This window comes from Octopus bimaculoides, chromosome 15, assembly GCF_046866305.1.
Source record: "Octopus bimaculoides isolate indiv1 chromosome 15, ASM4686630v1, whole genome shotgun sequence".
Taxonomy (NCBI): Eukaryota; Metazoa; Mollusca; class Cephalopoda; order Octopoda; family Octopodidae; genus Octopus; species Octopus bimaculoides.
The window spans coordinates 11,100,728-11,124,975 of NC_142942.1; the positions used below are offsets into that span (position 1 = coordinate 11,100,728).

A 24,248-nucleotide genomic window follows, 5' to 3' on the forward strand; every position below is an offset into this window, starting at 1 on the left:
GTGAAACACTCTTTGCATTTAGATGAGAAGTCTTCTACAGAGTCACTCTTACTCTTATTCAGTTGTTGGACTGGAGCACTACCTTGAAGGATTTTTGTCGAACAAATTGTCTCCGGTACTTACTTTTAAGTCTGGTACTTATTTTATTGGTCTCCTTTGCTGAATTGCAAAGTTACAGGGATATGAACAAACCAATACCAGTTGAAAACAGTGGTGACAGACAAAAAACAAAGCACATATATATATATATATATATATATATATATATATATATATATATATATATATATATATACACGCATATGAATATGCACAGTTCAGTGGGACCAAGTCTAAAACTATGTTTACAAAATGAACTTCTTAACCACACAGCCATACTCAAACTGTTAGAAACAGCAGCTAAATTTCTTTCAAATAACATCCTAATGTCTTAATGAAATAAAGGACTTTTAAATAATCTAGTCCCCAATACCCCATAGTGATCATAGTTGAAATGTCTCTAATCATAGGCCCCATATGAACAGATCTGACCTGGGGCTAAACATCAGTTGGTAGAATCATTAGAGTATCAAGCAAAATACCTTTGCAGTATTTATTTCAATTGCTTACTTTCTGAGTTCAAATCCTGCTGAGGTTAACTTAGCCTTTTATTCTTCCAGGGTCAATAATTAGTCCAGAAAAAATGAATCTTGGATGGTGGACTGGCAGGATTCTTAGAGCACGGGATGGGAGGTCATGCATTTCGTACTCTGATTTCAAATCCCACAATGATTTACTTGGGTGGTTAGTTCACCTTACTCTGTAAGGAGCATAGAGCTGGTTTCTCTGGCATATATATTCCACTCTGAACAGGACACTAGTCCATCTGAGGATTACTCATTTTTGCTAGCTGGGAGAACTGGAGTAACGTGAAATGAAGCATCTTGCTCAAGAACACAACACATCGCCCGGTCCAGGATTCAAAACCATGCGGCATGATTTACATGAGTTGTAGACTTGATTTACTACCCAATTTTATACTACCACCTGGCACTTTCAAATCCTGCCATAGGCGGTAAACTTAATTCGTGACCTTGTTTAATATCACCACATGGCACTTTCCATACCTTTAAGCATTCAATCAAGGTTTTCAATTTGAAGATATCTTCCTTGCACATCCTCCCAATAACAGAAGCCCTGTAAATAATCGTGGGGCACTGTCTCCTCTCCTGACTGACTATAAGGTAAAATAAGATCCTTGTAGTTCATTCATAGTTTTATGTTACTAGCAAACTTTGTTGTAATCATCCTTACCTTTTCTTTATTACTATTTTATTCACCATTTTTACTTATGACAGATGTATCACTAAGAGATTTTGCCTTTCCATTCATCTGATACCACATTTTCAATATAACCGTCTCTCTCTCTCCTTTTTTTTTTTACTTCTTTTTCTTTCCATTTGTCGTTTATGTTAGGTAACCAGTTGATTAACCAGTTTTTTCTGTTGTAAAAATTACAGCTCACTTCATTCCCAAAACTTTGAAAACACTCCTTTAATGTTTGAATGTCATTGGTATAAACCAGTATGTGCACTACTACCACTATTACTACTACACCAGACCAGACTAGTTGTACTGGCATAAATGTTAAAATACCTTATCTGACATTAATAAACCATTTCAAGCTATATTTGAAGTTTAGCATTCTATAATAATAATAATAATAATAATAATAATAATAATGATAAAAAAAAAACAAAAGTTCTGTTCTCTGAACAGCAGACTGTGATGCTAATATCATTGCAACAGCAGGACTGTGGTAGACCCTATCTTTCTATCTTGACCTTATAAAAGGGTTCTGAAATGAAAGATGGTGCCCTTAGCCTTTGGAGATTTACATCAAAATGCAAGGCTATAGAGACACTGTATGAGATTGATGCAGGTTAGTGCAAACAATGGATAGAAGTCAAGCAAGGAGATATGACAAAAAAGGAGGGATAAGTCATGAAATAGGCATATAAATGTATGTGTGTGTGTGTGTGTGTGTATCTCTTAACTTATTTCAGTCATTGAACTGCGGCCATGCTGGGGCACCACCTTGAAAGCTTTAGTATTTTATTATTTAGTACCAGTACTTATTTTAAAAAGTAAGTACTGGTACTTATTCTATAACAGCCTCTTTTGCTGAACCACTAAATCACAGGGATATAAACAAACCAATACCAGCTGTCAAGCAGTGAGGTGGGGGTGACAAAGACACACACACGCAACAGGCTTCCACACAGTTTTTATCTACCAAACTCACTCACAAGCATTGACTGGCCTAGGGTTATAGTAATAGACACATGCCCAAGGTGTTGCTGTGCTGTGGGTCCAAACCTGAAATCACATGATTGCAAAGGGAGCTTCATATATTCATTTTTTATTGGTCCAAATCAGTGCAGCAAGACCATGATGGAGCACTGTTTCAAATATATATTATATCAATCTCCCATTTTATCAACATTTGAAGGATGACAGTGGCTGTGCATGCATGCACACGCACACATGAGCCTGATGGCTTATTTTTTTATCCTCGGTTGGAACTGCTTTATATATCATCTTTTACTTGTTTCAGTCAATTAGACTGTGGCCATGCTGGTTTACCACCTTGAACTTTCAGTGAAATGAACTGACCCCAGTACTTGTCCCTTTTTTTTTCTTCACTGCCTATTTGATTCTATCAGTCTTGCTGAACCACTAAGTTATGGGGGCATAAACACACCAACACTGGTCGTCAAGCAGTGATGGGGGTCAAACAAAGACACATACATACATATATATACAATGGGTTTCTTTAAATTTCCATCTTCCAAATTCACTCACAAGGCTTTGGTTGGCCTGAGGTTATAGTAGATGTTTTCCCAAGGTCCCATGCAGTGGGACTGAACTCAGAACTATGTGGTTGGGAAGCAAGCTTCTTACCACACAGCTATGCCTGTGCCTATGTATATTTCTGGAAAACCAAGAAAAAATGCAACTATAAATTCCCACCCATCTCCTCCTCCTAGGCATACGAGATTTCATCATTACTCATATATGCATGTTTGTGCGTGTGTCTGTGTGTACCTATGTGTCTGTATGTACATGTGATTTATATTTAGATTTATTTGGCTGGTAAATAATGTGAGATGTGGCAAAAATGTGTTTTCCATGAATTTTTAATTATGGTTTATTTTCGTTTTCGTTCCATTTCCTGTGTGTTGAACAGGGGTCTGTTGATTTATAGGTAAGTTAGTGTTACAATGTTTAAATCGTGGAGCTTTAGAAAACTAAATAGAATCAGATAGGCAGTGAAGAAAAATAGATCAGTATTTGTCAGTGACTAACATTATTTTTATTTTCCCCTCCAGCAAGCAGGAGAAACTATTTTGAGCATGTTTTGGACTTATTCTGACCCCACAACAAAGCAATAACTTTTGCCATATCATTTAGTGTTACAGTGAAAGACTCACTAAGTATGTGTACAGGATTGTATATTTCTTGTGAGAAAATAAAATTGCCTAGGAAGTAAATAATTCAAGGTAAGAAGATTGCTTCCCAACCACATGGTTCTGGGTTCAGTCCCACTGTGTGACACCTTGGGCAAGTGTCTTCTACTATAGCATCGGGTCAATCAGAGCTTTGTGAGTGAATTTGGTTGACAGAAACTGAAAGATACCCATTGTGTGTGAGTGTGTGTGTCTGTCTGGATAATACATACATACGTACATACATACATACATACATACATACATACGTACGTACATACATGCGTTTGTCCCCCACCACCGCTTGACAACTGGTTTTTGGTGCGTTTACATCCTTGTAACTTAGCAGTTCAACAAAAGTGACCAATAGCATAAGTACCAGGCTTAAAAGACAAAAAAAGTCCTGCAGTCAATTCAAGTAAAACCTTTCAAAGCAGTACCCCAGCATGGCCACAGTCAAATGACTGAAACAAGTAAAAGAATTTAAAAAAACAAAGATAGTACAAGCCATGTCTTGAAAAGAAACAGTTAAGGCATATTCAAAGCTTGAAGTGTTAAAAAGTTGACCAGAATTAAATATGCAGTGAGGAAATACAGCATTAGAGTCAAATGATCTGGTGAATGTTTTGCTTGTGCAAATATCTCACAGCTTTGGTAGTTTAGATATATTGAAATGAGAAGGTTGGTTTAGTTTAGTTTAGTTTGGTTTAGCATAGCATTCGTTATTTCCTGCCATTAATTAACATTCTGCTCACAACCATTTTATCTTTATTGTGAGCCAGGCTCTCCTAAATTTTAGACATTTATAAACATGTGACTGCCATTTCAAACATCACTATAATTGAGTTTGTTGAAGGAGATATATTGATTATGTTGAAAGACTGTATAGAAACCCATTTATCTGACTTGAAAATATTCCATTCCCTCTGTGGGTGTTCTCTGCTTCAGTTATCCAGGTATCTTCTTCCAAATGATAAGTTTATCATACATTTTTTTCTCTCCCCCTGTCTAGCCATTATCTTGTATATCTATATCTTTGGATATTAAGCTTTGTGTGTGTGTGTAACCCTAAATCATATCTCCAAAACTTTTCTTGATATGGAGGCACCTCTCTCAGTCAGACAGCTGTCATGTCATCTAAGTTGTTCCATTTTTGGCTGCACACTAAAAATATATTCTTTATCTAATGAACTTTATGATAGCAACGAAAGACTGTTATACCAATGATATTCTTGTCTTTCTTTAATTATTACACTTTCAACCAGCCTAGCATCAAAACAAATTCAACTTTTATTACCAGACAAAATTCCTTCCTATTTATAGTTTAAAATACAAAAAATAGTTTTTCAAAACTTTTTTTCTTTGTATTGCTTTCTTTTTCCTTGTAGTTGGATGCCTGTAAATATTGGGTATTTGTGAGTCTCTCATCATCATCTTAAATCTGTTTCCTATGTAGGCATGGGTTGGACAGGTTTTTTTTTTTTTAGCAGCATCATTCTTCATGCCTTTGTCTCTTCTCATTTCCATTTTGAGATTCATCCTCCTGAGATCAGCCTTCACCTCTTCTTACCGCATCTTCTTTGGTCTTCTACAGGATCTTTCATCTTCGATTGTTTGGCACTCCTTTGCCCAATTGTTATCCTTCATGTACAAAATACATTCATAACAACACAATATTGCACACTTTGACTGAGTCCTCTGAAGTCCTGTTTTTTGTTCCCCCTCATCTCAGATTTTTTTTTAACTGAAAGTGGTTACTCACTATTATGCTCTTGATAACACTCAGTATTCAGTAGTTGTTGGTTGACCCTAGGTCAATCCTGATCAAAGTGACCTAAAATCAATGTACCAATGTTACCTCTAAGCTGTGTGCTTGTATATGCACATACATGTTTTGCAACTAGTGCATAAAGGATAAAGTGTGCATGCACAAGGTTTTCAAGTTGAAATAATTTTTTTTAATTGATCATGGTTACTTGCATGAATGCACTTATACTTTGCAAAGAAATTTTGCACATAAGCAAATTTTTACACATATAGCAAAAACCTAAAGAGAACACTGCTTATTTTCATCAAAAGTGTTCCAGTTATGAACATTTATTATCATTATTATTATTGTTTTTATTATTATTATTATTATTATTATTATTAAAACAGCAAGCTGGCAAAATCATTAGTAATCCAGACAAAATGCTGCTAAGCAGTTTGTCCATCTTTATGTTCCAAGTTCAAATGTTGCCATGGCTGACTTTGCCTTTTGTCCTTTTAGGGCCAGTGAAATAAGTACCAGTCAAGCACTGGGGTGGATGTAATTGGCTAACCCCCCCCTCCCTTAAAAAAATTCAGGCTTTGTACCTTTAGTAGAAAAGATTATTGTTGTTGTATATCAGACACTATACTGTCCAGTGTGTGTTGTTCCTTGTTTAAAACAATAGGATTTAATTTGAGGAAAATTTGAGTCCTATTTCATGCAAGTCAAGCAAACATTCACAGGTTCCTTCATTTACACATCTGGAGTCCAACTGTTATTGTTGTCAGCCCTGATCAGAGTTCAGATCAGAGACATCCTAACCATGGCCGTCTCTTCTTTTGAGGCACATTTTCTAAGTATGCCCCTTTTTCTTTTTTATAAAATTAGTAGGATGTAAATCAAAAGAGAATTTGCTGCTATTTCTTGCAAACTAAGCAACTTTATTTTCTTTGGTTTGTCTTAGATGCAGTTTTTTTATTTCTTGTGTTTTTAACTTTACAAAAAGGCATGAACGCCACAAATACTTGTCCTCTCATCCCACTTTTAACTTTAGTGCTTTCTAAATTTACCCAGAAATTAGTTAAATAATTAAAATCTAAACAAAAATATGCGTGTGTGTGTGTGTGTGTGAACATTCTCATTGTAAGCTATTCAGATGTTCAGAATTTTAAATTGTAACGCTATGAAAATGACGCTATATTTGCATTTGGCTTAATTTATTCTAAAAGAAAACCTGTCTGGCAGGATTATCTGTTAAGCTACCTTCAGTGGCTTAAATCTATAAATATATTGATCATGACCCTATGTAAATGAAAGAAATGCCATCTAATTGTTTAAAAAGTGCAGGTGGAATTTTTCTACAAGTTATGCCGAAAGCTTCAACTAGAAATTGGAACCTAGGCTAGGTAAAACAACAATAATGGTAATAATGAACGTTTCTACTTCAAAGTGAAAGCCAAGCATTATGAGAGGAAGGGGCAAGTTGATTACATCAAATCCTAGTACTTGACTGGTACTTTATTTTATCGACCCTGAAAGGATCAAAGGCAAAGTTGACCTTTGTAAGTGGAACAGATACTGCTAGGTATTCTTTCCAGCACTCTATTCTGCTAAACCACCACTCTTAAAACAAGAACAGCAACAACAATAACAATATCTGTTTCTAATATAGGCACAAGGCCTGGAATTTTGTGGGAGGCAGATAGCTGATTACATTGACCCCTGTAGTACTCAAGTGGGACTTATTTTATCAACCCCCAAAAAATGAAAAGGAAAGTCAACTTTGGTGGAATTTGAACTCAGAATGTCAATTACATTGACCTTAGTATTTGTCTGGTATTTTTATTTTATTGGCCCTCAAAAGTTTGAAAAGCAAAATTAACCTTGGTAAGATTTGAACTCAGAACATGAGTCTGCGAGGTAGCCTCTTCTTGGTCATTCAACCTGCTAGAAGTAGCAACCAAACCTCCCTCAAATCACTCCCTGTTATCTTGAGACAACGAGGGTGCTTCAATGTAATCACTTGTCCTGCTGTAAAATAGCAGCCAAATCTCCCTCACATCCTATTGTCTTGAGACAGTGAAGAAGCATCTATGTAGCAGCTCATTCTTTTACTAAATAGCAACTAAATCTCACTTGAATCAAACCCTGCCTCTCAAACTGGGAAAGCACACCTTGCATATGTAACCTAGGATACATTGTACCTGAAAAAAGCCGGAAAAGAGGACATTAAAATGATGGTGTTGGTGGTGATGGAATTTTTACATTTTACCATTTCTTCTTCTCTATTGTTTATTTCATTCTATTTTTTTCTTATGCTTTACTTAATCAAATATTGAACCAACCATGTTTAATTAACTAAACATTATTATCTGAAAGTGCTGATCACTGCCAAACGACATTGCCTAACCTGTTTGTACTACATAGAACAAGACTATCCCTGCAATCTGCTAGATCAGTGTTTCTCAACTGGGTCCATATAACCCCTGAGGGTCCCTATATGATTTCTGGAGATCCACATAAGCAAAATAGAAAATTGGATCTCCGTGTTTTTTTTAAAATGCATCAAAAGATTTTGCTATAAGTGTATTTATTTGCAAGAAACAGGTTTCTTTCTCTAACATTTTACATAGTTCAACCTACATGAGTGAATGTGTGATAAACAAAATAGTAGTTTTGAGAGAGGTGCAATGGCCCAGTGGTTAGGGCAGCGGACTCGCAGTCGGAGGATCGCAGTTTCGATTCCCAAACCGGGCATTGTATGTGTTTATTGAGCGAAAACACCTAAAAGCTCCACGAGGCTCCGGCAGAGGGTGGTGGCGACCCCTGTTGTACTCTTTTGCCCCAACTTTCTCTGACTCTCTCTTCCTGTTTCTTGAGTACGTCTGCAATGGACTGGCGTCCCGTCCAGCTGGGTGGAACACATACGCCATAGAAACCGGGAAACCGGGCCCATGAGCCTGGCTAGGCTTGAAAAGGGTGCACGAAATTGAAGTTTTGAGAGAAGTATCTACAAAATTAGTTTTTAAACATCAAATGGCTATGGGAGGTGTCCACCAGAGTAAAATAGTAACCAAAGGGGTTAATAGATAAAAATGATTGCAAACCACTTTGCTAGAGAGTTAAACTGCTAGAAATAGCAGCCAAATAATCCCTCAAGTTATACTTTACCATTAAAAAATGAAATCCTTATTGGATAATATAACTCTCCATATATAGAAAAGAATGGATGGCCACAGCTGGAATACATTTCACAATATCTCTGGTCAACCAGAGCTAGCCTAGGGCTAAACAACAACAACATTTCCTACTCTTTATTTATTTATTTATTTGTGTTTTGAGTATTGGTTCTTTTTTACTCATTTCCGTCTTTAACTGCAGCCATGCTGGGGCACCACCTTGAAGGCTTTAAAGGGTTTACTGAAATAAATCGATCCCAGTATTTATTTCAATAAACCTGGTACTTATTCTGTCAGTGCCCTTTGCTGAACTGCAAAGTTATAGGAATATAAGCAAACTTACCCAGAAATTAGTTAAATAATTAAAATCTAAACAAAAATATGCATGTGCCTCTGTGTGTGTGTGTGTGTGTGTGTGTGTGTGAACATTCTCTTCGTAAGCTATTGGTTGTCAAGTGGGGGTGGGGTACAAACACACACACACACACATACATATATCATTGTAATATAGACATCATCCTATCTAACTTATGTTATCAAAACAATATAGCAACCATATATATATATATATATATATATATATATATATATATATATATATACTTTATTTAAAAGCAGCAGAAATATAACAAAAAAACCGTTACTCTGAGTTTCACGTTCCCGTTCATCGGACAGTTTTGTTAGAATGTCCGATGAACAGGAACGTGAAACTCAGAGTAACGGTTTTTTTGTTATATTTCTGCTGCTTTTAAATAAAGCATATTACTCTACCTCTGGTATTTGAGTACTCTTTTTTCCACATATATATATATATATATATATATATATATATATATATGATATTTACCACGTGAACTACAATGAAAAAAATATGAGAAAGATATAGTATATAATTTTTTTTTTTTTTTGTGCAGGGGTTCCTTGAGACATATAATTCATCTTAAGGGTTACACAAGGGTAAAAAGGTTGTGAAACACTGCTTCAAGGTGTTGCCCCAGCATGGCTATAGTTCAACGGCTGAAAGAAATACAAGAGAAAAGAGAATATGTTCAGCAGTCACTCATTGCATTACACATTTCATACGTAATGTTCTTCTAATTATCATGGCATTTAAGGATTTCAGCATCATTGTGCTCACAGGATGATAACTTTAATTCAAGGCCTCCTCTTATCCTTTTCTCCTTAACACATTCAAACACTTTCTGGGCTGTTTCCCAATTTATCATTATATTTTTACTTTCTACCTTACATCATCCAACAGACTAGGCAAACTTGTATCTTTTCTCTTAAAAATTCTTCTCATTTCTCTCTTGTTTCTCATTGTACTTTTACCATCAGTATTACTTACTGTCTGTCTACTGAGATGTTCTGTAAGCTGTCTAGTTTTAGCTCTTTTTCAGCTCTAGAATAACTACTTAAGTATTTACTAATTATGTTTGTTAAAGATGCCATTACAGCATCTTTAACACCTGTACCATAAAAAGCAGCAGTGAAGATTTTGCATCAATTATCTTTAATCTTCTTTGTCTCTCTCTTGCTCTCTATAGTCAATCCTTCTTATAATTAATTCTCAATCATTCTAAAACATTTTTGTTCACCTAGTTCTTATCATCCATCATCTTAGACTGTGTAAATAAATGTAAATAGTTAATGATCATTGAATGATTTATAACTTAAGTGGGTCACTCTCTTACAGTGACACAGTGCCTGTACTTTTATTGTTAAACTTCTGACTACAAGAGGAAGACTGATGCTTATTAATGCTACAACTATCGCCATATGCATATTTTAAAGTCCAATACGTGCCTATAATGCTAACATTTGGATTAAAACTAATGTTTTTCTCACAAATCACTGTGATTTATGATACAGCACGTTGATCATTCTAATAATTATATAACATTGAAATAACTTGTACTTTTTACTTTCAAAATACAAAACCTTCATAATTTCATAGTTTTTACTTACAGTATCTTTTATCTCTAACATTTTTTTTTTTTATAAATCATTAAATCATTGATGAGTGTTGTTGTTGTTGTTTAGTCCCAAATTATCCTGTCTTTTTCTTTTTCCTTTTTTTTTTGAAATGTGTATTAAAAAATACATACAGCATTTCTTTTTCAAGACAGGAAGACATGATCTGAGGGAGATTTGACTATTATTTCTAGTAGAATGAGCATCTGCTTGTGATTTTGTCATTAGCTTGTAGAAGGTTCCTCATTAAGATGATTTCATTAAAAGAAATTACTTCTCTAATTTTTAAAGTCTATTACTGATAAAATCACTTCCTTTGCAAAACATTTAATCAAATATTCTTTGAGCCAAAAAGGAACCATTACAGAGTGCTTAACCTACTAGAATTAGCAGCCAAATTTCCTTCAAATCACAATCTGCTGTTTTAAAAAGGGAAGCCTGCTTGATCTGGGCTAACATGCATACACTCATACACAAACATTCTCTCTCTCTCACACATGCATATATACACAATGAACTTTCATGCCTTTCTGTCTACCAAAATGTACTACAAGTCTAAATAGAAAACATTTGCCCAAGATGTGATGATGTGCTTCAAAGCAGACTTGTTAACCATACAGTTGTATAGCGAATATGACCAAAATAAATAAGAGACAGAAGAACTAAGTGAAAGAAGTTCTTAGAACTCTTGACTTCTTTGTATTAGTGACAAAAATGTTTCATGGTTTCTGTGCACAGGGCAGACAGCATGAGGTTGAAATAAGAAATATGATACTGTAGGTTCTGAGTGCAGAAGAACTGGTGTGATTAGAAAATGGTACCTGCACAAGTGCTTTTTGTTTTGACACCAGCACCAGTGTATTTTATGTGGCACCAGTACCAGATCTTTAAAATGATGATGATGAGTGTGTCTTTGTCAATGTCTTAGATGGTTTGGAGCTCGGATAACTGGGCTTTAGTTCTATATTTTTGCAACTGGTTTCATTGGTTATTGTTGGAGTTGTTTATATCCTAGTCAGCCCTGATTCAACCAAGCTATGATCAAAGTTATTCCAGCCATGACCACCATTGCTTTTTTTTTTTTTTTTATCAGATACTGTTTGTCTAGAGATATATTATTTGACATGTCTTGAGAGAAAGATGCAATAAAAGAGAAATATAATTGCAGCTAGTCATTGTTGCTGCTCAGCCCCAGATTAACACTGGTTTCGTAAACTTTATGAAAGACCATCATGACTTATGTGCAAATCTAGACGCATATATTCTGTGCCCTTTTTCAAGGCATTACAGTGCAATTTTAGGGAGATTTCGTTGCTATTTCTAGCAGATCAAGTGACTGATAAGAGGCTTTCCCTATCATTGATGTCATTGTTGGCAGCAGCAGTTTCTCCGTCGTCATCATCGTAGTCTTCTTTGTTGTCATTGTTGTCTTCTTCTGCATATTCTTTGCCACCACCATCTTTTTCTTCTCCTTCTTCGCTTTTTTCTTCATCTTCTTTTCCTTCTCTTTCTTCTTTTCGTTGTCTTCTTCATTACTGCTGCTCCTTAATCCTAGACAACTCTGTTGGAACAGAGCAGGACTCCTTGTCACAGAAATAATTTATCAAAGATTTAGGAAACAAGCTCCTTAGTGTTATGTGGAGGGTGATGGGGGGGGGGGAGGCCAACCATGCTGTTCACTAATGTGATAGAGGAGGTGGGATAAAATACACAGCAGCTTACCTTGATTAATATCATTCAATCAAACTTATAACTAAGACGATTCCTGCTTTTGTGAGCAAAATGTCTTTAGCCATGAAATAAAGATTAAGTGGGAATTTGATTTAAAAAAAAAATTTTAAAAAACCTTCCTTCCCTGCTCTCAGACACACATTAGATGTTTGCCAGAAAGCTCTCCTGTGGCTTACTGAGTGCTCCCTTGACATTGATCTTGACTGATGAGATAATGATGATGGTGATGATGATTGGTAGGTGTTGATTCTTTTCAGTCGTAGGACTGTGGCTATACTGGAGCACCTCCTTGACCTATTTTCTCTCAGTTTTGTCATTGCTTTAGAGCAAGAGGTGGGTCTGTGATTGAGTTTGTAACTGCTGATCTTCCCTGAGGGTATCTTTGAATGGTTCACTGGTCCAGTATCACTGTTATGAATTTATCCAACATTTTTCTGGATTATTTCAGTGGATGTTCCTTTTATATTTCGGGCTTCTTTAGGTAAGCAGTTGAACAGTTGAGGACCTCTAAATATCAGACTAGTACAATAGTGTTTTTAAAATAAAAGTGTACTGTCATTTCTGTTCCTATGTAACTGTATGTCTTTGCCATCAGACTGGATATTTTTTTTTTCCTTTCTTTTGTGTGGTCTTCTAACTGTCGGTTTGTTGCTATTCCATTTATCTTATACTTGTTTTAGTTATCGGAATGGGGAACTGTCCTGAAACTTTAATCAAACAAATTATCCCCAGTACTTACTTTTTTGTATTCTATTGATCTCTTTTGTCAAACTGCTAAGCTACAGGAACAATGATATATGCAGACATAGACATACATGTGTGTGTGGTGTGTGCCAGTGCCACATAAAAGCACTTGTGTTGGTGCCACATTAAGAGCAAGTGGTTGGCTTTAAGAACGACATTAAGCTGTAGAAACTGAGCCAAATCAGACTGGAACCTGGTGCAGCTCTCATCTTTCCTAGCTCTGACCAAACTGTCCAACCCATGCTGGCATGGAAAACGGACATTAAAGGATGATGGTGGTGTGTGATTGATTTTCACATAGTTTCCACCTACCAAATTCACTCACAAGGCATTGGTTGAGACAGGGATATAGTAAAAGACACTTACCCAAGTTGTGGTATGGGACTGAACCTGCAATCACATGGTTGCAAAGCATGCCTCTCAACCACACAATCATCCTTTATCAAGACAACTATAACAAATCTACAATAAAAACTGCAGTGTTTTCATTTCCCAAATTTTATATTTAAATTAAATACATGAGAACATAATGAGTTATTTTATTTCTGTATTTCTTTTCAGAAAATGAATATATGTTATTTATCTTTTCCTGATTCCAATTCTGGTAAGTAAACTTTTTCTACCATTGCTTTATATCTTTATTACAATTTGGTTTTATTTTTAAATCTAATTTTCCATGCCTGTATTAGTCAGACAAGACTACATTGGGGCAGATTTTTTTCTACAACCATTTGCCCTTCCAGACACCATCCGTCTCTTGTTTCCAAGCAAGGTAATAATAAATAATCCCTTAGTTTATCAAACAAAAAGCATTTTGCAGAGGATTGCAAATGACACTGTCTTTATCAATGACAGGGCTTTTTCTTCACAATCAGCTTGTAAAGACAAGGCGAAATATAAACTTAGTCGCAACACACACCAGCATGTATATGTATGTGTGTGTGTGTTGTTACAATCAGGCAAATTCTTGTGTATAAAAGGGGTAAACTTCTGATCGCAACAACAGAAATTGTTCAAACAGGGAATTAATATTCAAAGATTGAAATTATGTAACAACAGGTATAATACCAAAAGAATTTCATGTCCAGTCCTCGATTGTTCAAAGGTAGGTGGTGAATGGTCCGCACCCTATGCAGCTCCCTCTCATATTTTGGTACTATCCACGCAAAGTCCTGGCTGTCTTCTGACCTCTCCTTTTTAACAGGAAGTAAACGTGATTACCTGCCTCGTTTGTTAAGCATTTTGTCAAGTGTGCAAACAATTTCTGCCAGCTTACCTTTTATATATATTTACACACACACACACATACATAAGAATTTGCACCCATGCCAGCATGGAAGGTGGACATTAAATGATGATGATGATGAATCTCCTCTATGCCTGTCCCTCTATCATACTTTAACTTTTCAACAGTTGCAACTGGCCTTACACCCGCTAATATTGATGCTCAACACAGTCCTGCAGCTCATTGAATCCCATCAAACCGTCCAACCCATGCCAGCATGGGAAGTAGACATTAAATGATGACGATGCTGATGATGATACATATGCACATGTATGGCTTATCACACTGAATGTGTCGAGTATCTTTAAAAGACATCAGTAACAAATGAAAAACTTTGAATGAATACAATGATTCCCCTTCTCTTTTTTTTCTTTCTTTTCATACCTTGGTTATTTATTATAATTCTTAGATTTTATCAGCTTAAAAAAAAAAAAAAAGTTGAAACAGTTGTGTTTTTACTGTGTTTTTGTTTTTTTAATAGATGTTGAGAAGTGTTTGACCTTCATTCAAATCAGATATGAACATCAGATAAACCACAAATATTAATATTACATGAGAGGAAGTTGTTATATTGATAAAGAGTGTGTGTGTGTGTGTGTGTAAATTGTTTTGTGACTATTTGGCATGTTGTATTAATTTTACTATGCAGTATAATGTTTAATTTATTGGTGTGTGTATGTGTGTGCATGTGTTATTTCTAGCTGAAATAAAGAGATGAGTTTTGAAAGCTTGACAGAGAAAAACCAACAACAAAACAAAACCATTGATATTTGAATACTTCAATAACATTTCAATTAACCATCTTGCTAATGTTATTGTCTACTGGCGTTTACCACACAAAAGCGAGTGCTGGCAAATGTTTCAGTTCTTTCACCATCATGGTCAGAGATGTTTCTCCCAACTCTTCTTGATGTTTTTGTTCTTTGAATCCAAGTGAGCCCTAATCACAGAGACCTATGGTCCAAGACATTCTTGTCACACCCATCTCTGATTTTTTTTTCCCTTCTTTTTATCAGATCTACCCTTCTAGGGTGTGATATGAGTGTGATTTAGCTACTATTTTTGATAGGCTTCTTTGTTATCTTGTCTCTAGATGGGAATGATTATGTCAACTGTACTCTCCACTCCACCCCAGAGAAATGTGTGGTCATGTACATACCTAAGTGGAGGCACATGGCTTTGTGATTAGGACATTGGACTCATGATTGTAAGATTGTAGTTTCAATTCCTGGACTTCATTCACATTGCTCCAGTCCACTCAGCTGCTAAAGATGAGTAATCCTGTAACAGACTGGCATCCTATCCACAGAGGAATATATTTGCCAGAGAAACCAAGAAACCAGCTCTGTCATCCTTACAGAGTAATTTGGACTAACCATGTACATACTTGGATGATCAGTGAAATTCTAACCATGACCACCATGTCTTATTTTCAGACAATGAATTTTACTGTGTGTATGTGTTGGTGATAAAACTCATTGATGTTATTTTATATATAATATTCCATGTTAAAATTTACAATAATATTCTCTTTTTAATCAATTAGTATTACATAACTATTTCATCAAAGAATATTTAAAATAAATGGAATGTTAGAAATGCCTATTATTATTATTATTATTATTATTATTATTATTATTATTATTATTATTATTTCTGCCTTTATTTTCTTTCTTCCCAAGCCATATTGATTTTTCTGTAAGTTCTCCATTTGGGGAATTTCAAAAGATTTCCTTATTTCAATAACTGTAACCAATTGTTGAGTCACAAGCTTCATCATCATTCACACATTTTTTTTCCTCCCCTCCTTAACTTTCATGTTAAAAATATTCTTCTTTTATTTGGGTTTTTTTTTTTTTTTTATCTGGGAGGAGAAATTGTTGCCTTTTGCTTTTGTGTGTGTGTGTGTGTGTGTGTGTATGCGTGGTTTGTTTTTTTTGGGGTTTTTATTTGCTTTTTTTTTTCACAAGATTTTAATAGAAGATTTCCAAGTTTTCATAAAAATGTTGATTTTTATAAATTTAAAAAGTGTCAGAACAAAACAAACAAACAAAGAAGAAAATAAGAAAAACATTTAAGTAGGTTAACCTTTCTGACTATTCCTTATTAATCTCTTTATATGGAAATGAAAAGATGATGGTTACATTGTCTGCTATTTTAAGGATGTGAAATGATTACTCATTATCATGCTTGTTAATGAAAGCAGTGTCATCATCTGCTAATTACATTTTTACTCATCTAATTTTGATATTGTTCATCCTAACAGTTGAAACCCTGTACCAATTCGTTAAAGGTTGACTTATCCAGGTATCTACCACCACCTTCTCCACACACTAATCAGCATTTTGACAGACAAGTTTCTCATTCCTCTGTTACTGTTTCTGAAACAAACCAATGAAAGAATCTCTATGTGGTTTCTAACAGCTAGAAATAATAGATAAATCTATCTCAAATTACACATTGTCAACTTAAAAGAAAATGGATAGCTTAGAGATGGAAATTCTAGATATACCATGCTTTGAGTAAAGATGGGATAGTCATAGTTGGAATGCTTTTAGTCTCTGTTGGATCAGGGCTGACACATAGCTAAAAACAACAACTGCTGCTTCTAAAATAGACGTCTGAGATGAGTCGTCAGTAAATAAGGGAAGGGACCTAAATTAAATGAAACTTCGAAAATTGCCCATGGTGTTTCAGGGAAAAAAAATTATATTTTAAGGGTGAATTGATAAATAACATTACATTTCATGAAAAAAAACCCTAAAAGCTAAAGGTTTTGTGTTTATTAATACCTCAAACTTATTCGGAACTGACTGGATGGAATTATTTAACTTATGAGACCTCCCCATAAATCTTTTCTGTAAAAATGTGAGTAGGATAAATTAGGTCTGTGCACTAAAATGAAGGCACAGTTTCTAATGAAAGAAAATGCCATACCGACATTTAAACAAAAATGAACTTTACCAGTCACAGCGTTAGAACAGATAAACTTGGAGAGACTAGAAGAATTTAGAGTTATCCAAAAAGTGGAATATAGTCAATTGGCATAGCCAACTGTGTATGTTAAGCAAAAGACTGATAAAATCAGTGTGTGTGCTGATTTTTCCACTGATTTAAATAAATGTCTTGAAACGTGCCACTATCCACTAACCACACTGGAGGATGTTTTTGCAAAATTAAACAGTGTGAAGATATTTTCTAAAGTAGACCTCATTCGTACCTACAAAAGAGTAGATGAATGCTCTAAGAATTGTTTTGAAAAAGCTTCTACTCGTGTAAAATTTGCACCCCAAAGTTTTCAGAATTGCCGATATGGTCAGGAGGAAAAGGTTTTCAGTTTAGTTGTATTTAGCATAATTTCACTTATGATTAGATTTTATTAAATTTTCATTAAATAAAAATAATTTCTGTTTAATAGGTATCACATTGAAAGCTATTAAATTATGAAGTTTATAATAAGCTTTATTTTACATTTCCTGCCCACAAGAGATTATGTCTTTAGCATACTTCTGTATGTCTTCTCAAACAAAGATCACAGGAAAAGTTGTTGATAATTCTTATTAACAAAAGCAAAGCTGATAAAAACGTGCTAGTGTTGCAAAGTAAGTTTAATTACCAATAAACATCAGCTTGGATGACACTTTACTCCTAACAGAGGAAGGTGACTGATCAAACTGATTATGTAAACAGAATTCTGATTAGTCGAAAGTGTCTTGTCTCAAGCTCTGATTGTCGGAACCTTTGATATGGAGTATCAAAATTTTAATCCCTTTCACACTTATAAAATGTCAAGCAAACTTAAAAATTTGTCTTTACCGTTTTAGCCGGGAGACCAAACTGATAGTTTGGTAACCCGCTAAAATAAACATTAAAAATCGAAAGGAGAAAATAAACAGCTTTGCAAGTTTAACTCAGTGTTTACTAAACAAGAGAGGTGTGAAATTTAAGAGGTGACTTGTTAGAATATACGTGTCTGTGAGGAGACATATACAAGGATAGCGAAAATCTACTATACCAAAAGAACTGGTAATATATACATTACAAGTGTTCTATGAAGAGAACATAAGATTGCTGCATAATTCAACATGAATGTGAAATGACATTAAACACCATATAAGGTAAATGAAGGTTTCTGTAGGAATGCTAAGGCATATTCACTTCGTGAGTTTACATGTGCAAGGATGGATTATGATGTTGTCGTTGGCGTTAGATGTAATAAGAGCTGGTAGCGCCGAGGTTGGCGGTGATGAATTTCATTGTCCTAACGTGGAGAAAGTGAGCAATAGCTTCCTGGAGGCAAATGCAAGCTAGACTTCTTAAGCAGTGAAAAACTGATCTATTTAAGGAAATTGCTGGGCTCCATTGTGATAGGTAGAATGATCATAAAATCATGGTTTCAATTCCCAGACTTGGTGGTGTGTTGTGTTCTTGAGCAACACACTTAATTTCATGTTGCTCCAGTCTGTTCAGCTGTAAATGAGTACCAGCAATAGCTGGGAAGTTAACCTTGTGACAGACTGGCATTCTATCCAAGGGCCAGGTAGGGGAATGCTGTAATCTTCAGTCATTTATACGACATGCAAACCAGGTTAAACTCCAATTTTATGGGTCCTAGGATTCACGACATACCTAATTCTAAGTAAGTAGATATGGAATGGCGGGAAGATTTAGCTGCTATTTCTAGCTGGGCAAGCAATTAACCACATAGTAACTCGCATGGTTTTTTTTTTTTTTAATCTTTTTTTACCATGGGTGGGTTTCCTGTGCAGCATACCAACATGCATCTCATTTACGTGCTAATACAGAACAGGATTAAAATGAAAGCATACTATGTAAACATGGCACTATAAATTGGATACAGGATCACAAAGGAATATTTTCTATATGACTAAAGTACAAACTGCTGCCACTGTATTTGTTTTAATATTTTGGGTTTTTTTTTCTTTTCCTTTGCCAGGAACCCTGTCTAACATCGTTGATAGGACACCTAAACAGCTCAACGAGTTGTGTTTTCCCTTTGCATATTAACATGCAAGATTGATCATTTTCAACGTGACTCATAGATTAATCAATTTTTTTAACACCAGTGTCTCCAACAAGTGCTGTTTACCATTGAATAAATAATACAACTGCTTTGCTGTTGTTATTGTTATTATTATCATCATTATTATTATTATTATTGATTATGATGATGATGATGATGATGATACTTATCCTTATTGTTTTTGACAATATATTTCTATTTTAATGCTTGAAGTATTTCAATTGGCACGTTACTATTTTCTTTTTCTTCTTTTCTTCAGGTTGTATGGGAGATACACAATTTCACTTCCGCATTCGGCAGTGTCCTGGCCGCAAACTACACATTCCAGCTCATTCTCAGTACAATAGGGACTGCCCTATATCATTACAGGTAAGTACATTTATTGTTGTATAACATCCTGTTACCTTTCATTGGATTATCTAAAAGGTATCTAGTGCTGCTGTTGTTATTTACTAAACCCCCTGTCAATCTTGATCAAGTAAACAGGCCTGTGGTCAACAGCATTAAAAGAATGACCATACCTCCCCTCTTTATTTTCTTTTGTCCTCATAAATAGTGTAATCCACATTAGATTATCTAACATATCCATTAAGACAGTAGTAATGAGTGCTTTTAGAGATATGGTTGCTATTTTTAGCAGCTTGAGCAGCCACATAGAATCTCCATCCATGGCTTGAAAAATATCCATAAAGTGTTTAGCTTAGATTGACTCCTGGCCTTACCAACCTCAGTCAAACCATCCAACCTATGCCAGCATGGAAAATGGATATTAAATGATGATGATGATGATGATATATATATATATATATATTACTTGTTTTTCAGTCATTAGACTGTGGCCATGTTAGAGCACTGCCGTGAAGATTTTTTAGTCAAATGAATCGACCCCAGTGATCTCATATCAAGATAAACAGCGTATGACCTCGCAGGTGGGGCCCAGTTAGAATTTTCTTCAGGTCGAGTAGCCCATCCCACTCAAAAGGTCCCTGAATAAGGTTTGTTTAAGAATGTTGAGCAAAACACCCATGTTTCCAAAAGTGAATTATTCAAACCCCAAAGAATTCCTCTCAACACATGGCTATGATGCTCCCCCACTACTTCTGCTCGTGATCAGAGATTCACATATCGTCAGCCAACAAGGGACATGCTCAAATGGTTAAGGTCAAACAACTGACAAGCAAATCTGTGGTACTAAGCAGAATATTTTCTGTAGCCCATCTTTTATACCAAGACAAAACAATTATTATTATTATTATTATTATTATTATTATTATTGAGTAAGTGTCTAATGCTGTTTTATATCTTTCTGGTTTTAGTGTGATAATGCTTACTACTATGGTTATGTATATTTCCGACAAACTAAAGACAAATCAGTCCGGCGTGGCTATTTTCAAAAGGTAATTAACCAACATTTTAGAATTTTCCTTCAGTGAGTAATTAAACAAGTAATTGAGATATTCTTCAAGCAATTTTGTCTATCTTCATATCATGTTGCTGTTTTTGTCTCACTCCAGCACATCCCTGATTGAATAGATTTATGATCAAAGCAACCCAATTGTGATTATCTTACCTTTTTGAGTCTTTCCAGGTAGTGGACAATATTTTGCAATGTGCCTTTCTTTTTTTAAGAGAATAGGGCATAATTTGAGAGAAATGTGACTACTATTTCTAGCAGGTTGAGTGACTGCATGGAGGATCACCTTATGTAATGGTAATCTATACTATAATGAGAGCTGCGTCGTCTGTCCATCACACTTTTCTTCAGTATTAAGATAGAAAGAAATTCAAGTAGTTAATTACATCATCATCATCATCATCATCATCATCGTTTAACGTCCGCTTTCCATGCTAGCATGGGTTGGGCGATTTGACTGAGGACTGGTGAAACCGGATGGCAACACCAGGCTCCAGTCTGATTTGGCAGAGTTTCTACAGCTGGATGCCCTTCCTAACGCCAACCACTCAGAGAGTGTAGTGGGTGCTTTTACGTGTCACCCGCACGAAAACGGCCACGCTCGAAATGGTGTCTTTTATGTGCCACCCGCACAAGCCAGTCCAGGGGCACTGGCAACGATCTCGCTCGAAAATCCTACAGGAGCCAGTCAGGCGGTACTGGCAACGGCCACGCTCAAAATGGTGCATCTCATGTGCCACCCGCACAAGAACCAGTCCAGGGGCACTGGCAACGATCTTACTTGGCTTGCCGGGTCTTCTCACGCACAGCCCATTTCCAAAGGTCTCGGTCCGTAGTCATCGCCTCGGTGAGGCCCAATGTACGAAGGTCTTGCCTCACCACCTCAGCCCAGGTCTTCCTGGGCCTACCTCTTCCACGGGTTCCCTCAACTGTTAGGGTGTGGCACTTTTTCACGCAGCTATCCTCCTCCATTCTCACCACATGTCCATACCAGCGCAATCGTCTCTCTTGCACGCCACAACTGATGCTTCTAATGTTCAGCTTTTCTCTCAAGATACTTACACTCTGACGGGTATTCACATTGACATTACACATCCAACGGAGCATACTGGCTTCATTCCTTGCGAGCTTACGTATGTCCTCAGCAGTTACAGCCCATGTTTCACTGCCATGTAGCATGGTTGTTCGTACGCATGCGTCATACAGTCTGCCTTTTACTCTGAGTGAGAGTCCCTTTGTCGCCAGCAGGGGTAAGAGCTCTCTAAACTTTGCCCAGGCTATTCTTATTCTAGCAGCTACACTTTCAGCGCACCCACCCCCACTACTAACTTGGTCGCCCAGATAGCGGAAGCTATCGACTACCTCTAGTTTTTCACCCTGGAATGAGATAGAAGTTGTTTCCTGTTTGTTTGCAGTCTTTATTGCACCTGAACATCTGCCACAAACAAAAACTAACTTGCTATAGGAAGAAATTCAAGCAGTTAACTTGAAAGAATTGTATCACATATACTAAGATTAAATAATTTTATTTAAATGGGAGAAAAAGAAAGAGAGAGAGAGAGGTGACTGAAAGGACGAGAGGAAAAATGTTTTGATACATACAAAGAAAAATAGATATATAGATAAAAAAAAAAGTAGATACATAGATACATACACACACTGTTAAATTAAAAGCAGGAGAAAATAGGACATTAAACTACACATCATTTAACGGTTGCCCTAATATTGATAATAATAATGAAATTATTGTATACAGTGCTCAGATGCCCTACAACTCATCAGAAAAAGTAGCCAAAAGTGCATGAACAGCACATAGATTAATGCACAGAGAGTGAACAGTGAAAGAGTTGCTAAAGAGGTGGGTAGGCAACAGGTGTACTGTTGGTGAATTTCAGGAAGTATGGAAGTTTTAAAGGATGCAATGTCCTAACAGCCAACTACAGGTGCAATAGTTTATTCCATGCTTCAGCAACTCTGAATGTTGCTGGTATGAAAGCAGAAACAGTAGAAGGTTAGACAGTTTGTAATTTCACTCCTCCACATTATGAACTCAGAAGCTCAATTCCTGCTAGAGTCAATCTGATCCTACCACAGGAAGTGAAAGCACATGGCTCAGTAGTTAGAGCATTGCGCTCACAGTCATGAGGTAGTGAGTTTGATTCCCAGACCAGGTTGTGTGTTGCATTCTTGAACAAGATACTTTATTTCATGTTACTCCAGTTCACTCAGCTGTAGAAATGAGTTGCGACATCACTGGTGCCAAGCTGTGTTGGCCTTTGCCTTTCCCTTGGATAAAATCAGTGGTGTGGTGAGGGGACACTGGTATGCATGGGTAACCGCTGGTCTTCCATTTACAACCTTGCTCAGACTTGTGCCTCAGAAGGTAACTTTCTAGGTACAACCCCATGGTCATTCATGACCAAAGGGAGTCTTTACCCTTACTGCAGGAAAGAAAATTAAATTACCATTCATGTATTAGTATCAGTTTAATTAACTGTAGCATTTAATTTCCTACAAAAAATTATAAAGAAAGAAGACTGGTTTTGTTTTTTCGGATTTTTTGTTTTATATAAGGCATAGGCATGGCTGTGTAGTAAGAAACTTACTTCCCAACCACATGGTTCTTGGTTCAATCCCACAGCGTGGCACTTTGGGTAAGTGTCTTCTACTATAGCCTTGGGCTGATCAAAGCCTTGTGAGAAGAAACTGAAAGAAGCCCGTTGTATATATATATATGTGTGTATGTGCTTGTTCCCCACCACCACTTGATAACTGGTGTTGGTGTATTTATCTCCTCGTAACTGAGCGGTTTGGCAAAGAAGACCAGTAGAATAAGGTACAAGGCTTAAAAAAAAAAAAGACTGGGGTCAATTCATTTGACTAAAAATTCAAGGTGGTGCCCCAGCATGGCAACAGTCAAATGACTGAAACAAGTAAAAGATAAAACATATATTATTGGGTTAGTTCAAGACTAGCAGAGGAAAGAAAGAAGTTCTTCTCTCAACAAAGATCTGATCTAAATGCTTACAACAGAGTAGATGTGCATAGATTCACCCAAGGATGAGATGATGATGTTAAATCAAGTGATAGATTATATCTGTTACATTTTATATCCAAGAACGAGACCAGTCCCTCTGAAGGATTAAATCACAGTTCCTACCTACCAGATTCCCCTCATGCAATTTTGGTCACCCTGAGGCTATGATAGAAGACATTTGACCAAGGTGTTGCACAGTGGAATTGAACTGGAAATCACAATAGTTACAAAGCAAACTATTTAGCCACACAACAATGCTACCTAAAAAAGCTTGTATTACGTTTTGTTTTTGTTTTCCTGTTTCTATACATGCTGTATGTGGGTACATGCTTACACATATGGGATGGAAAGTGAAGTAAAGTGGGTGTTAAAAGAGAAACTACAGCAATTTGAACTTTATATTATAGGCAGTCTATTGTCTGCTCTTTCTTTCTTTCTTTCTATTTTTATTTTTTGTTTTCCTGTGCCCAGTAACTTGCTTTTCGACCTTTCCTCTCAATTTGAAACTATTATTACATCTCTACTGTTATTCTCTTACATTGGGACTAAATTAACCTCGTTTGGTTACTAGTTGAGGCAGTTATTTGTACATCCATCATTAC

General features: G+C 36.0%; 1 protein-coding gene across 4 annotated transcripts in view; it reads left to right on the forward strand.

Annotated features, from left to right (window-relative positions):
- LOC106877922 (protein DENND6A) overlaps window positions 1–24,248 on the forward strand; it is a 99,988-nt gene that overhangs the window by 27,350 nt on the left and 48,390 nt on the right. For all 4 annotated transcript variants that reach the window (XM_014926995.3, XM_089363428.1, XM_089363427.1 and 1 more), the window contains exons 3-5: window positions 13,428–13,470; window positions 19,455–19,564; window positions 20,512–20,592. In XM_014926995.3, coding sequence (XP_014782481.3) covers window positions 13,428–13,470; window positions 19,455–19,564; window positions 20,512–20,592 — 234 coding nt within the window. The remainder of the gene's footprint in view (window positions 1–13,427; window positions 13,471–19,454; window positions 19,565–20,511; window positions 20,593–24,248) is intronic.